Here is a 15,749-nt window from a genome sequence, read left to right on the forward strand (position 1 = left end):
CAGCGTTGACTGACAGGCGCACACATACACACTCGGCCACGCGCGCGCCGTCCGGCCCCACTCGCGCAGCGCAGTTCAGCGCGGGCCGCATTGTCCGCCTGCCAGCCCGCCTGCCTCCTCTCCCCGAGCGCCCCGGGTCCCCGCGCCGACCGCCGCTCCCCGGACTCCGACGCGGTAAGCGGGGGCGGCGCGGCGGGCCTCGGAAGCCCCCGGCCTTGTACGGAGCAGCGGCGGAGGCAGGTAACAGCCGGCCGTGGGCCTCTGGTGGGCGGGCGCGCCGGGCGAGGGTGATGGGCCGGCCTCGCCCCCTTCCCCGCGGGTCCCGGGCCGGCCTGACCCCGGGGTCATCGTCAGACCACACCGGCCAGAGCCGAGCTGCCCAGGCCTGGTTCTTCCTCTCCAGCCAAGCTGGGCCAGGCTGCAGCCCCGCCCGGAGCATGCCCCTGGGCCAGTCGAGAAGGGCCAAGCGCCAAGGCCGTCCTGACTCATCGCCGCCGCCGCCGGGCCCCTGCCTCCGGGACTGGCCGCCCCACTGGTCGGTCCAAATTGCGGATGTCTCCGGGCGGGACTTCCCCGGGCCAAACCTCCCCGGGAGGAGGGAAGCGGAGACCCGGCTGTCCAAACCGGCCCAGGCCGGTGCCTGCGTTTTCGTGCCAGTTCGGCAGTTTCTAGGGACTGGCAGTTCTCTGCTTCTTGCGCCGCCTGTCAGAACTCTGGGAATAGGGAGGAGGCCCATTTTGTTCAGTTCTAAAAAAAAAAAAAAAAAGGCAAACAAATAGGGGGCGGGAGTGTTACTTAGAGCAGAGAGGCAGGGACAGGCGCGTGGTTGGTTAAAAAAAAGAGAGAGAGAGAGAGAGAAAGAAAGAAAAATCTCCCGCAGATTCAGCCAGTAGGGCATGAAGGGAGAAGAGAGTTAGCACCTGGAGCGGTTTGCCCATCCCACGAGGGAATGCGGTGTGAAAACGTCAGGCGGAGGATGCCAAGATCTAGGTTAAGTCCGAAGAGTGGCTGGATACTGCCATATAAGTTTGTGATGAGGGCGGGAAAGGTGACGTTGAAAAAAGGATGTGGTCAGCTCAAAAGTGGGGAGGGATGTTTTATTTGAGGATATCTTAACTGTGTGTGTGTTGCCGGGGCGGTGTCTTCTGATATGCAAAAGATTTGAGCTCCTAGAGGCTCACCTCTTGTTTTGTTTTGGAGGACAGAGCCTTGACCTTTTTCATCTTGTGAAACCCAGGCTCAGTTTTGTGTTAGCAGTTATAAACTGTTTTGTGATAGCAGAACCCTAGGAGAAAGACGAAAAGGCACCCCTCTGGGAGGGTGTGCATTGCTGATGGTTTTCAGCAACCCCTCCCCCAGCCCCAACACACACGCACCTCTCCATCTACATATTTCTTTATATTCTTGCCAACAGCAGCCTGAGTTTTATATTAACACTTTGCTTTGTTCCTGCCCCAGGGCAAAAGCTTCATCAACTTTATCAGGGCAGGGTTAAGAGGAGGAGCCTGTGCCTGTGTGGGCATCTGGAGCTTTCAGGTAGGGAGGGTAGTAGTGGGGGTGGAATTACCTTATAAGGAGTTGAATATAGAAAAGGACCCAGGCCAACTTCCTGCTGTGGCTACTACCAGTCGGTCCCTTTACCAGCCTCGGCTTAAACCAGGGACGATGCCAGGTGAGCATCCTACCTGTGAGGACACCAATAAGTCCCAAGACATGAGACTGCTTATGTTCCAGAAGAGAACTTTGTAGAATTCTCTAGCCAGACCAACTAGATCTCCCGGTTTCCATAGTGAGTTGGGATGTGTTAGAGCCTATGGCCACCACACAACCCAGAGAAGTAGTAATTTAAGTATCAACCAGGAGGGGCTTCCATGGTGGCTCAGTGGTGAAGCATCCACCTGCCAAGGCAGGAGACATGGGTTCTCTCCCTGATCCAGGAAGATTCCACATGCCAGAGCAGCTAAGCCCATGCACCAGCCCTCTGCAACAAGAGAAGCCACTGCAATGAGAAGCCCGCGCGGCTGCAGCAACAGAGACGGAGCACAGCTTAAAAAAAAGTATCAACCAGGAATATTAGAAGTGATAACAAGTCACAAGTACTACTAGGGCCAAAGTGTAACAGTGACTTTGTAACACAGGCCAACAAAGGCACCATGTTTAGAGTGCTCACGCGGTTTATCAGAGATTCTGAATTTGGGTTTCTAGAGCTGAAAGGTTTATTAATCCCCCTGTGTTGTAGAATGCCGCCTTTTGCCAGGTCTTTTCACCTTGGCCTCGTCCCAGAGCCTTGGTTTCCACCCACTGTGGTGACTGGTCTGGCTGGTAGAGACTGACAGTAATCTCACACAGCTGCTCCACCGGCCTGTTTTGTTAGTTTGTTAACCAATATTTGTAATGTAACAGCTCTGTCCACAGCCTGTTCTGAACATAATTTTTTTTTAAAGTCACTCAGTCGTGTTGGACTCTTTGCAGCCACGTGAACTATACAGTCCATGGAATTCTCCAGGCCAGAACACTGGAGTGGGTACCCTTTCCCTTCTCCAGGGGATCGTCCCAACCCAGGGGTCGAACCAGGTCTCCTGCATTGCGGGCGGATTCTTTACCAGCTGAGCCACCAGGGAAGCCCAAGAATACTGGAGTAGGTAGCCTATCCCTTCTCTAGCAGATTTTCCCGACCCAGGAATCGAACCAGGGTCTCCTGCACTGCAGGCTGATTCTTTACCAACTGAGCTATCAGGGAAGCCCTCTGAACATAATGGAGGCTATGTAAGACTCTCGTTGGGGACACAGCAACACCTTTCTGAAACAACTTGAAAACTTCCTGGTGGAATGGAAATACCCAGGCCCCAGCGTAGCACACCCTCTGCCTCTGTCACTTACAGCCTGGGCCACTGATCTGTGGTCAGGTTACTGATCCTCTCAGTGCCCCCAGGTTCCCCCCTGTACAGTGGGAGCGGTGATACTTCCCTTGATCATAAGGATCAGAGATGAGTATGTCAGGAGCCCCGTACCCAGGAGGCAGTTAACCGAGTATTTTTTCACCACCATCAGCATCATATCAAGAGGCACTGATGTTGCAGGCCAGTAATCACTATTAGGCTAGGCACGCAGGCTCCAGCAGATGTAGGTGGGGGTTACCGTGGAAAGGTTTTCTGGAGTCAGAGTTTGACTGGGGCTGTGAATCAATGGATACAGCTACAAAGAAAGGAATGCACGTCCCACTTAAGGGAAACAAGCTAGAACAAGAACGGGCACAGCTTTAGGGACTGGGCAGCCCAGTAAGATGGCTGGACTGGAGAGTCTGTGCAGGGCAGCAGTGATGAGCGGTGTTTATTTAGCACCTGTAGCCTACCTAGCTACGAGCTCCGCCTCGTGTCAGAAGTTGCAGAAGGCCCAATTCTGGAGCTCAGCATCCAATAATCTGGAAGATTGGAAATCCTGTGAACCTGTTTTGAAAGAGGCTGGCAGAGTGCAGAGGGCTGCAGGTGGGAGGGGCGGGGATGCTTAATCAACGCCAGGTCTCGCCCACATGTCAAGCTCTTTGGTTGAATGCAGAGGGGTATGTGTTCGCTGGGAGGCTGTGTCTTGTCTTTCCTCCCCGCCCCTGCCACGCCGGCCCCTGGGAGGGGCTGAAAGCAGCCCCAAGCCTCACCTGGCTGCCTTTCTCTCCCCAGACTCCCTTCAGGGGAAGGGTCCCTCCGCCCACCTCATCATGTCTCGGCGAAGCCAGCGCCTAACGCGCTACTCCTCCCAGGGTGACGATGATGGCGGCAGCAGCAGCAGCGGAGGGAGCTCAGTGATGGGGAGTCAGAGCACCCTGTTTAAGGACAGCCCTCTCAGGTAGGGGCTCACCTCCACCCCCAGCCCGCATGGGTCCCCCGACCCACCGAGCAGATGTCTTGGGCCCTTCACCGTGCTGCCTCTTGCCTTTGTGACTTCCGTGGGCAGAGACCAGGCCTTGCCCATGTCCGGTCAGCCACACCTCCGAGGGTGCCAGGGCCCAGTGCTGTTTCTTCTCTCTAAGCTGGGCTGTCTCATATTCAGAGAACAGGAAGTGAGGAGAGGCAGTTTCAAGCATAAGCCAGGCCGGAAACCCCAAAACCGAGTGCTGGGCTCACAGGAACCCCTTCTGCTGTGGATGGCTGTGCCAGACCCATAGCCGCCTGCCTCACCATCCATCCATCTGTAGGGCCTCAGTAAGGCCAGTGAAGCAGCTGAGGACATGAACAAGTTCAAGGGCACCTGGGACGTGAGCTAAGGCAGGCATACCTTCCTCGCATCCTGCCCCCTGGCAGGCGCAAGGCTCAGATGACAGCCCCCCGAGGAGGCTTTGAGTAGCTCTCCGAGGCCAGGTCGGCTTTGTCTGGGTTTTCAGTGAGTGGCAGAAACGACTAATCCATCAGGAAGCATGAAAGAACGCTGGGGCTTTGAAGTTCGAGACCTGGATTTGAATCCTGACTCCCTCACTGATCTTACCTAACTGCTTGTGAGATTTAGAGATAATGGGAGCACGGAAAGTACCTGCTTTGCGTGGCAGACAGTCAGCAGATGGGGGTTGTTAGTTGCTTAGCAACACAGCTACCCACCCGACCCCCACCTCCCCACGCCACTCACCATAGGAGGGCAGAGCATTCCAGGCCGGCTCACCTGCCTGCTCTGGCCTCTCCCCTCCTGGCTGACCTCCCACAGGACCTTGAAGAAGAAAACCAACAACTTGAAGCGCCTCTCCCCAGCGCCACAGCTAGGCCCCTCCTCGGACACACACACCTCCTACTACAGCGAGTCCGTGGTCAGGGAGTCCTACATCGGCAGCCCGCGGGCCGCCTCCATCGCCGCCTCCCTCACCAGGAACTCCCTCCTCGACGAACCCTACTGGAGTGAGTATCCGCAACCCTCCTCCGGGGCCTTGGCTTCCTTTGGAAATTTATGGTTCAAAATCTACCCCCACCCTCCCGCAGGGGGTTCCCTAACCACTGCTGGTCCAGAAGAGGGGTGCCCCACCTTTGGAAATCCTGGGGAGAGCAGCCAGGTGTCTTAACTCCCAGGTCCTTCCAGATGATGAAGTAGCCACGTGTCTGCTCCAGATTTAGGAGACAGAGGGGCGGGTCCTGGCTCACCCTTCCTTGGACTCGAGCTCAGGAGGGGCTCAGAGTAGATTCCATCTGCCCATCAGAGATGCTCCTCAGGGTGTCCCCAAGCACACCACCTCCCTCCTTGGAGCACCTGCCCCAGGAGAACCCCGAGTTCTTCTCTCCACAGGTGAGGACCTGCGGGTGAGGAGGAGGAGAGGCACAGGCGGCACCGACAGCAGCAAGGCCAACGGGCTCCCAGAGAACAAGCTCTCTGAGGACTTCCTCGGGTCCTCCTCGGGCTACTCCTCCGAGGATGACTACGTAGGTAGGCGACGTCCTCCTTCCCCAGGCTCGGGGAGATGCTCCGCCAGGTTCCCAGGCCTTTGGGAAGCTGGGGAGGGTGCCCTGACAGCTTGGGAGAGCACCCATGTCTGGCTGGGGGTCGCTGCTGGGCCACCGTGGTACCCGAGCCAGGCTGGGGGTGGTGCTGGACATTGCTGGGCTGCGATGGCCAGGCTCCACGAGGCCCTGAGCAGCCTGTGGCCAGTCCCCTTGTTTTGATGTTTCCAGCAAGTGTTTAGCATGAGCCTTCACACACAGGAGGTGCTTGATTCCTTAGTCCAGTTCTGAGTGGCTTGAGGGACTGCTGGGAAGCAGAGGGAAGCAGACAGGAGTTCGAGGGAAATAGAACGTTGGGAGCCGAGCACGTCACTCCAACAGCATTTACTGACCTGCTGCCTGCCAGCCTGAGTCAGCCGGGCACATGAAGGAGAGTGACACATGGTCTCAGCTCACAGGCCCGAGGAGCAGACAGTGACCGTCTTCCATATTCCAGGGCTCTTAAGGAGGAGGACAGTGGTTAGGACTCTGCGCTTCTACCGCAGTGGGCGTGGGCTCCACCCCTGGTTGGGGAGTTAAGATCCCACATGCCACGTGGTGCAGCCAAAAAAAAAAACCAGTTAAAAAAAAATGAAAGCATGAAGACAACTGAGCTGTTCTCTCTACCCCCCCACCCCCACCCCCCCGCAGGCTACTTGGAGACAGACCACCGGGGTTCAGGGTCACGGCTACAGAATGCTGTCTCCCGGGCGGGCTCTCTGCTCTGGATGGTGGTCACCTCTCCAGGTGGGTGCGGACTGCTCTGTGCACGGTCGTCCGTTTTCTCCGGCAGTTACTTTCGCCCATCTTTCTGTGGTTGGGCATCCAACTCCGTTACAGAAACTGTAGCGCCACTGGGAGAAGCTTGTTCCAGAATAATCGCTGGGAGCCGAGAGCCACGGGAACACCCTTGCTTGGAAGCGGGATGGAGGGCATTGGCAGCACGGGCGGGTGGGTGGGATGATGGGAACTGGGAGGCGTGGGACAGGACAGAGGTGCACTGGCTGTCAGGGTTGGGGTCGGGGCAGGGAGGGCCGCGGGGAGAGACCTGCAAGCCGATGGTTCAGGGTGGCACTTGGGCTCCACGGGCCCTCTTCCAGGCCGGCTCTTCGGGCTCCTCTATTGGTGGATCGGCACCACCTGGTACCGCCTGACCACAGCCGCCTCCCTCCTTGACATCTTCGTTTTAACCAGGTGAGCGAAACTGACAAGGAATCAGAAGGCCCTGGGCACGGGGGTGGCCAGTAAAGCATCTAAACCTGTACGCGATCGTTTCTCTGAAGGGTTTTTCCCCAGTATTTGCTGCTTGTATTAGAGAGCGTGGGGTGGACGCCCAAAGCTCGGCTCTGCCTGACAGAGGGTGGGACGCAGGGTCAGGTTTTGCTCCTAGAATTGATAGCTCATCAGGGAGCGTTCCAGAACACGGGTTCTTGTTTCTTCTCGGGTACTTCCTGCTAAACACCAGCCCAGCCACTTCAGAGTCTCGGACAAGCTCGGCCTTACTCCCACGGGCCAGGCCTTAGGCTCTAGCCGGCAAGTTGTGTTTCCCGGCATCGAGGGCGCGGTACTCTTGGCCCCCAGGGTTTCCCATGTTGCGTTCATGGGAACCTGCCATGAACAGGTGCGGCCTGAGGATCTGTGGGTCTGTTCCCCAAGTCCCTGACCCAGCAGAGCCAGATTTGGGGAGCTGGTCCTTGGGCAGAGGAAGGAACACTGAACCAGGAGGTTAGGGTCCCTCTGGCCCTAAACCTGGTTGGAGTGGGCAGCCAACTATGCTGAAAAGACGAGCAAGGATGAATTTGTGTCACCAAAAAAGGCTCCTCATTTTTCTGAAAGAAACATTGTCTGTTTAAGGAATTAACTTCTTTTTTCTTCTATATTTGCTTGCCTATAAGACCTCTATGTATAAGAGTTTTAGGTTATTCAAGGACCCCAGGATTTGTTTTTAATAACATCAATACAATTCAGAGTCAGAACTGTCCGCATCACTCCAAGCTCTGCAGGTAAAGCTCTCAGCATCCAGTCTGGCCCTGGCAAGATGCGAGGCTTAAGGGTGTCCCCTCCGACTGTAGCTCAGCACTCTTGGGACTCCCTGAGGGCACCCAGAGGCCCTGGAGGCCTCTTGACCCCTCCGCCCGCCCTTTCTCCCCTCCTGTGGTCCAGACGCTTCTCATCCCTGAAGACGTTCCTGTGGTTCCTCTTGCTGCTGCTGCTTCTGACCGGCCTGACCTATGGTGAGTCGCCCACTGTCATTGGGAAGGGAGGACTGTCCTTGTGGAGCCAGCGCTGGTGAGCCAGACGGGCAGGCAGAGCATGTGCCGAGGGTGGCGCTGAACAGAAATGTGAAAACTGGAGGGACACTGAAAAGCTACAGTAAGCGGAAAGACAAGGCAGGGTTGGATCAAGCCTGGGCAACATCCTGTCTGGCTGTCCTGGGCCCTCTGGTGATCAGCAGATGGAAGGGGCAATGCCCCAACCCGCCGATCTTGTGGGTTTGGGTGGCTCTGTTGGACTGCCTGGCATGTCTAGAGCATCCTTGGAAGCCACGGGGCCAGAAGATGCCCCGTTACAGGAGTGCTGGGGTAAAAGGCAGGGACTCTGACACGTCATTAGCACTCACTTTCCCTCCATTCCAAATCAGGGTGTAGCGTGGGTAAATGAGTTATTACTCCAGTAAGGCTTCAGCTGTCTTTAAGATCAAAACAATGAAGTAGGAAAGAGAAGTAAGGGCACTTTTTTGCACCAAGATACTAAATTACATTTCATTTGCAAGATGCTCCACGTTGTCCTGATCTCTATCATTGAACTTTCACAATTTTTTACAGTTATAATCGTAACACTTTACTATGAGCGTCCCCTGTGGCCCCAGGCTCAAAGTTACCAATTTATAACTAAAGACCATGCTTTATTATTATTATTTTTTAGATTATTATTATTTTTTATTATTATTATTTTGTTTATTTTTTTAGCATCTACTAAAGTTGTATTTCTTTAATTTATACCAAAGTAGGACATCTTTCGGAGAAGGCAATGGCACCCCACTCCAGTACTCTTGCCTGGAAAATCCCATGGATGGAGGAGCCTGGTAGGCTGTAGTCCATGGGGTCACTAGGAGTCGGACACGACTGAGCGACTTCACTTTCACTTTTCACTTTCATGCATTGTTAGAAGGAAATGGCAACCCACTCCAGTGTTCTTGCCTGGAGAATCCCAGGGACGGGGGAGCCTGGTGGGCTGCCATCTCTGGGGTCGCACAGAGTCGGACATGACTGAAGCGACTTAGCAGCAGCAGCGGGACATCTTTCCAATTGTTGATTCCCTTGCTTTTATAAGAACAGCTTGTTCCTATTCAGTGGAAACTGGGTATCACTCTTAAAACAGTTTTAATCACTTTATGATCATACAGCGTTATGTTCAGGAAGCATATTCCCTCATGTTATCTCCGTTTGTTTCACCATCCCCTCATGGGGTTGGTGGAGCCAAGGTCATCACGGCCTCATGAGGAGATGCACATAGAAAGTCTGAAAGGCAGAGGGGTGGAGTGACCAGCTCAGGGAGGGCAGTAAGCAAAGGCCTGTCCAGAGGGTCTGACTTAAAGCCCTGTGGTCACGTGCTTTCCATTGCACCTGCTCGAGGCCAACAGTTGTGTGGCAAGCGTGGCATCTTACCAGGCTGGAGGCCCCACCGCCAGTATGACTTCTCCAGGCGCTGTCACCGCCATGCGTACTTGTACACTCACACACATGCACACGCATAGCTCAGGAGTAAAAACAGGTGGCTCCTAAAGCAATATGTCTGTGTGTGGCAGCCTTGTGCTCTGTTCTGGGGCCACAGGCAGCCTCTCTGAGCAGGTGGATTCTGTTTCAGTGATGGCTCAACGATGGCCAACCATTCGAGTCACCTGGGAAGCTTTTAAAACTCATTGCAGGGGGATCTGCCCAAGCCAGCAAGCTCACTCCCTGCCAGGTGGGGCCAGACGCTGTTGGAGAAGCTCCCTAGGTGATTCTGCTGTACAGTCTGAATTGAGAAGCACCTCAGGGCCTCTGGGTTCCATCCCTGGACAGTCCTCAGCTTCCAGCGATTTCCTGCAAGCCTTACCATCTATGGAAAGATGAGGATTCCTGAGGGGATGTGAGAATGCTTATACTCTGTGATCATCAGGTGGAGGTTGCTGCCTCAGTGGGGGAACCTCCATCCCTTGTACCACCTTCGACAGGAGTGAGGCTCCCATGAGTGAGATAGGCTAGTGACGAGCGCTGCTTGTGAACCTGCCGTGCTCCCTGGTGTGTGCCTCCTCGCTGGGCCCCGGCCCCAGTAACTAACCTCTCCTCTGTGTGCAGGAGCCTGGTACTTCTATCCCTTTGGGCTGCAGACGCTCCACCCCACTGTGGTCTCCTGGTGGGCCTCGAAGGGGAGCATTGGGCAGCGTGAGGTGTGGGAGTCCAGAGACTCCTCCCCACATGTCCAGGTGAGCATCTTAGGGTCGCAGCACCCGCCCCTCCCCACCGCTGTTGGCCTGCATTTGCCATCACATTCCTTGCCCTCATTCCTCACACTCCCAGCGGATGAGATGCTGCCTGTGTCCTAGGACACCTTCCTTTCTCTACTGTTCATGGTGCAGGGGCTGTGGGGGGGAGTTTTGCCTGCACTTAAATGTGACTCAGACCTGTCCTAAAGTTAGTTTGCATCCTAAGAAGCACAGAAAACAGAAGGAAAAGAAATCAAATTGCTTTCTTCCTTTTTAATACAGTATCACAAATATTTACTGAGTACCTTCTGGGAGTCGGGTAATGTCCTGGTCTGTTACCTGCTACCACCAAAATCAGGGCCTTAAGATTACCAGCACTGGAGGGTCACCTGCAGCAGTCCAGTGGTTAAGTCCAGTGGTTAAGGCTCTGCGCTTCCACTGCAGGGGACACGGGGTTGATCCCTGGTCAGGGAATTAAAAGCCCGCAAGCGGCAGTGTGGCCAAAAAGAAAAGTGCCAGCATTGGACTATCTTGTGAATCCACAGGTCCTCTAGGTAGCTTTTCTGGTCTGAGCAAGGGCAGCTGATCTTGGCTAGGCCCCCTCGACTAGAGCATCCATGGTGGACTGGTGGATCAGCAGGGGTGGCTGGTCTAGGCCTGGCCTGGCCGGGCTGTACCTTCGATGTCCGGCCAGCTAGCCTGGGCTTGCTCTCACAGCAACCGGGCAGGGTTCCAGGAGGGTGGAGTCAGGCCAGACTTCAAGGACTAGGTTTACTTCTGCTACATTCTGTTGGCCAGATTCAAGGGGGGGGGTGGGGGGGTGGGGAAGAAACTCCACCTCTCATGGGAGCACCTGGGAAGCCACATTGCAGAGGGTGCAGGTGTGGGGAAGAGGGCAGGACAGTGGCCATTTTCTGCATCCTGTCAGAGACTAAAGATGGATCAGGCCCAGGCCATGCCCTCAAGAGGCCTGGGGTCCAAGGTGGCAGGGGTGATGAGTGCATAGACAACAGCACTGTGTGTGTATAGGTTCTGGGCTCTGCAAGGAAGATGTAAAACTCTTTGTCCTCTAATTACTGTTATGTGAACTTTGCTTGCATCCTGCTGAATTTAACTTGGCAGCACATTTTTAACCATTTATTTTGGTGGATAGTACTTTCCTGACCGTGATGTTATTATTTCACAAAATAATGTGTTGTGGCATCTTTAACTTTTTTTTAATCACTAGTAAAGACAGTTCCGTTTTAGGACCAGCTTTTCTGTAAAATGGGGGAAGTAAAGGATGAATCTATCTTTGTATTTACTTTCATCTGCATTAAAAAATAGTTGCCTAGGAAGGTTGATGGTCAGGGCTCTGGGTGGATGGGGCAGAGGTTAGGACCTTGACTTTGCTGCTTGCTTCTTGAGTCATACAAATACTGCCTAGTTTAAAAATGGAATTTTTGAAAGTTGAAAGCCCAACCTCTGTTCCCAGTAGGCTCCTGCCTTTTAATCGACTCGACAGGCTGTGTGTTTCTGGGACTTCCTTCCGTTTCTCTTTAGGAAGCTCTGTTGTCATGAGTGCCTCACCTCTGTGGCTTTTCCCTCCCCGCCCTGCCAGGCCGAGCAGCGCATTCTGTCCCGGGTACACACGCTGGAGCGGCGCCTGGACGCTCTTGCTGCTGAGTTCTCGTCCAGCTGGCAAAAGGAGGCCATGCGGCTGGAGCGCCTGGAGCTGCAGCAGGGGGCTGGCGGGCAGGGAGGCGGAGGCGGTGGCCTGAGCCACGAGGACACCCTGGCGCTCCTGGAGGGGCTGGTGAGCCGCCGTGAGGCTGCCCTGAAGGAGGACCTCCGCAGGGACACTGCTGCTCGGATCCAGGTGGGGGACAGGAGCTGAGGAGCCTTCCAACCCTCTGTGTGGGGTGGAGGGGGTGAGGCCCCATACTCCCTGACATGAGGGAGACCGCAGGTGTTGTCATTTCAGGGTCAGACGGCTCTGCCACTTGGCAGTTACCTTCTCTAAGCCTCACTTTCCTCCTCTTTGCAACGGAGGCTCTCCTGTCTGCCCCGTCCCTGGTGTTGACAACAAGAGGTTGTAGTGCATCTGGCACAGTGCCCATGTAGGTGTGGCATACCACGCAGGTGTGCAGTTAAGACCGAGAGGAGTCTTGCATGTTTCCAGAAAGGCACTGTAGCAGAAAGGCTAGGAGCTGAAGTTTGCAATCAAATAGGCCTGGTTTGAATTCCAGTTACACCACTTACTGGTTTTAAGTGGCCCTTTGAGCACAGCTCACTAGAATCCTCAGCCTCTCTCCTATACGTGATAGGAAGAGCTGGTCACCCTGAGATCAGAGCATCAACAGGACTCAGAAGACCTTTTCAAGAAGATTTTCCAGGCCTCACAGGTTGGTGAGCTTGGGGCTTGATCCAATTCATCATCTCTTCTTGGGCTGAGACACCTTGGCCCCAAAGGGTCTGCTTAGACATAGAATGGGGAGAAGGATGTGTAGTCTCCTGCTTAAACTGAATCCCCCTGGGCTGGAACACTCTGTAAAGACCCCCTGGGAGTATGCCAGAGGACAGGAAGGGCTACTTTCAAGTGGCCTGTTGTGCTGGGTATAACATGCTGAATGAATGAGTGAACGGCTGAACGCCTGAGCACAACAGTTATGGGGTGAGGCTCGCATCAGGACATCAACTGGGAGGGCAGTTTGACATTTGCTGAAACAGCCAGGAGGCTCTGGGGTGGGGATGTGGTTAAGCAGAGAGACCCCAAAAGGAACAGATCCTGCTCTGGGAGACTGATTGCTGTGAGGCTGACAGTCCTTGAATTGGTGCCTTTTTCCTGCTTATAGGAATCTGAGGCTCAACTCCAGCAGCTGAAGTCAGAGTGGCAAAGGTAATGGGCACTTCCGTCTGTCCTAGGCTTGCTCATCTCCAGCCTCCCCATTCCCACCTCCAGACAGGACTAGAGGGCAGAAACCCAGAGCAGAGTTCTGTGTCCCAGGCTGAGAAGGAGATGGTGGAAACCTGGCTCAGGACCATCTGCTCAGAGCCTGTCCTCGAGGGGCAGTGGCGGTTGGGGTAGGGGATCGTGGGCACTGCTGGATAATTGGGATTCCTGGACTCATTTATAGATGCACCATCTTTTCTGTGCAGCCTCATGCCGGCTGCCTCCCCATGTCCCAGACGTCCATACTGGTGGAGGATGTGAGAGCTGAGGCAGTGAATTCTGGATCTGGGCTTAGGAGGGAAGCAGGATAATAACTAGCTCCTTGGGATATGCAGGCCAAACGTAGGCACCAGAGCTGTGTTCTACGGCCTCAGTTTAGAACCCCCGAGAGCAGGCCTCACACTCATGTATATCAGGTGCCAACTAGGGGATCCTCTCATTTGCCTCAGCATAGCCTTACCCCTCACTGGAGACCCACGACTTACTCTTCTGTTTGGGAGTAGGATGACCCAGGAGTCCTTCCAGGAGAACGCCATGAAGGAGCTGGGGCGGCTGGAGGGCCAGCTGGCAGGCCTGCGGCAGGAGCTGGCAGCCCTGACCCTGAAGCAGAGCTCGGTGGAGGACCAGGTGGGGCTGCTACCCCAGCAGCTCCAGGCTGTGCGGGACGATGTGAGTTGGAACCCTCTGGGTTCCCCGGGAATACCCCTCCTCTGCGCTGGTCCTGGGAGTCTGCGAGGCAGAGTACCTCCTACCCCTGCTCTGGGCACAGATGCTGGCTTTCTTTGATGGAAGTTCTTCCCGTTTTCTCACTGATAATAATATGGAGGGTTGTTCCTCCTTCCCCCCTGTGGCCTGAGCAGGCACGTGCCAGCCCTCCCTTCACTGGAGTGACTACAGAGGGGCCTGTACTCACTGCCTGGCCTCTCGACCCAAGCCAGGTGCCGCCCCCAACCCCCCACTCCAGGCCCCTGCGATGGCAGCTTCCACCTTCCTGGTGAGCCTCCCAGAGTGAGACCTTGTTTTGGTTCCTAGGTGGAGTCTCAGTTCCCTGCCTGGGTCAGTCAGTTCCTTCTTCGAGGTGGGGGAACCCGCACTGGGCTCCTTCAGCGAGAGGAGATGGAAGCTCAGCTGCGGGACCTGGAGAGCAGGATCCTCGTCCACGTGGCCGAGATGCAGGGCAAGTCAGCAAGGGAGGCCGTAGCCAGCCTGGGGCTGACGCTGCAGAGGGAAGGCGTGATTGGGGTGACCGAGGAGGTGAGGACTCTGTTCCTGGACCCCCCACACACACAGTGCTCTCCTCCTGGGAGCCATAGAGCTGCAGTCCCACCCAGCCAGCTCCCTGGCAGGTTCCAGGACCTAAGTAACATACAGAAGCCTCCAATGTTTGTTTTGGGGCTGGTGTGAGGGGGCAGGGGTACGCCTGGGGAAGTGCCACGTGTGTCTGGACACCAGGGTGGTGCAGGCGTCAGGGGCTCGGTCTGCGGGTCTCTGGCCCGACAGTGGGGCAGAGATGGATGGTCGGCGTCCCCATCACAGCTGCGCTGGCGCCTGTTTCAGCAGGTGCACCGTATCGTAACCCAGGCTCTGAAGCGCTACAGCGAGGACCGCATTGGGATGGTGGACTACGCTCTGGAGTCGGGAGGTGTGTCTAGCTCGCCTCCCTTTGCTGGGCCCCCTTGCCCCACACTGACAGGTCCCCTGGCATCTGCCGGGGCAGCCATGGTGCTTAGCAAGCAGGGCTTGAGGTCAGCAGAAATCAGCCAACCCAGAACTCACCACAAAGGCGAGTGACTGTGGGAGAAGGCAGGATACACTGAGCGCCATCCTTCACCGGGGCGGGGCTGATGCTTACTCTGCTCTGTGGTCTGGGTCAGATGTAAAGACCTGTCCTGAGGGACAGTAGTCCCTCTTCAGCCTCCCTTGGCTGGCAGCTGAGCCCACTGCCTGGGTCTCCCTCCCCTACTAGTGTCCAGCCCCAGGCGCCCACCCTGCTTTTCTTTCCTGTCTCAGGGGCCAGTGTCATCAGTACTCGATGCTCTGAGACCTACGAGACCAAGACGGCCCTCCTCAGCCTCTTCGGCATCCCCCTGTGGTACCACTCCCAGTCTCCCCGAGTCATTCTCCAGGTGGGGCCCAGCGCCCTGTTTCGCCTCCGTGGCTGTCCCACCCTGGGTCATAAAGAGCTGCGCTTGGGGCAGGCTGTCTTTGCCACCTGCCATGTGCTGACCCGCCTTTTTCCCCTCCAGCCAGACGTGCACCCAGGCAACTGCTGGGCCTTCCAGGGGCCCCAGGGCTTTGCTGTGGTTCGCCTTTCTGCCCGCATCCGCCCCACGGCTGTCACCTTAGAGCATGTGCCCAAATCCTTGTCACCCAACAGCACCATCTCCAGTGCCCCCAAGGACTTTGCCATCTTTGTGAGTATCCCTCCTGAGGGCTGTGGGGCTGGGGGTCTCTATCAAGGATACAGCTAGGGTCATTCTTTGGCTGGGGGCAGGGCATAGATGTGGAAGACAGTGCCAAGGTGGGAAATGGCAGTTCAGTGTTTCTGCCTCAGGCTGCAGAGGAAAAACAACGGGAGGCCTAAGATGTTAAGCGACTTGTCACAGATCACACAGCAGCCCTGTGTCCAGAGCTCAGGACCCCTGCAGTCCCCAAGGAGGCCAGTCCCTGCCCTGCCAGATGGCAGGGGACCAGGGGGAGCCAGGAGGGAAGGCCTTCCTCCCTGGGGTCCCGCAGCTAAGGGCAGGGTCCTCCCTCCCTCCGCAGGGGCTCGATGAGGACCTGCAGCAGGAAGGGACGCCCCTTGGCCAGTTCACCTATGACCAGGATGGGGAGCCCATTCAGACGTTTTACTTCCAGGTAAGGAGCTTCGGGTCTGCTCACAGAGGTGACGTGCTTA

At 55.9% G+C, this 15,749-nt stretch overlaps 1 protein-coding gene across 4 annotated transcripts in view; it reads left to right on the forward strand.

Annotated features, from left to right (window-relative positions):
• The window catches only part of SUN2 (Sad1 and UNC84 domain containing 2), an 18,254-nt gene continuing 2,505 nt past the window's right edge, over positions 1-15,749 (forward strand). Inside the window, exons 1-17 of one of the 4 annotated variants that reach the window (XM_055566853.1) lie at positions 1-240; positions 3,675-3,840; positions 4,690-4,877; positions 5,260-5,397; positions 6,102-6,197; positions 6,551-6,644; positions 7,614-7,684; positions 9,791-9,918; positions 11,519-11,776; positions 12,225-12,302; positions 12,753-12,796; positions 13,354-13,519; positions 13,883-14,104; positions 14,408-14,492; positions 14,861-14,976; positions 15,097-15,264; positions 15,617-15,709. In XM_055566853.1, coding sequence (XP_055422828.1) covers positions 3,713-3,840; positions 4,690-4,877; positions 5,260-5,397; positions 6,102-6,197; positions 6,551-6,644; positions 7,614-7,684; positions 9,791-9,918; positions 11,519-11,776; positions 12,225-12,302; positions 12,753-12,796; positions 13,354-13,519; positions 13,883-14,104; positions 14,408-14,492; positions 14,861-14,976; positions 15,097-15,264; positions 15,617-15,709 — 2,073 coding nt within the window. In that variant the 5' untranslated portion in view covers positions 1-240; positions 3,675-3,712. The remainder of the gene's footprint in view (positions 241-3,674; positions 3,841-4,689; positions 4,878-5,259; positions 5,398-6,101; positions 6,198-6,550; positions 6,645-7,613; positions 7,685-9,790; positions 9,919-11,518; positions 11,777-12,224; positions 12,303-12,752; positions 12,797-13,353; positions 13,520-13,882; positions 14,105-14,407; positions 14,493-14,860; positions 14,977-15,096; positions 15,265-15,616; positions 15,710-15,749) is intronic. The other 3 variants (XM_055566854.1, XM_055566855.1, XM_055566856.1) reach the window with 3 other exon arrangements.

The sequence above is a fragment of the Bubalus kerabau genome, chromosome 1, assembly GCF_029407905.1.
Source record: "Bubalus kerabau isolate K-KA32 ecotype Philippines breed swamp buffalo chromosome 1, PCC_UOA_SB_1v2, whole genome shotgun sequence".
NCBI classification, from domain to species: domain Eukaryota; kingdom Metazoa; phylum Chordata; class Mammalia; order Artiodactyla; family Bovidae; genus Bubalus; species Bubalus kerabau.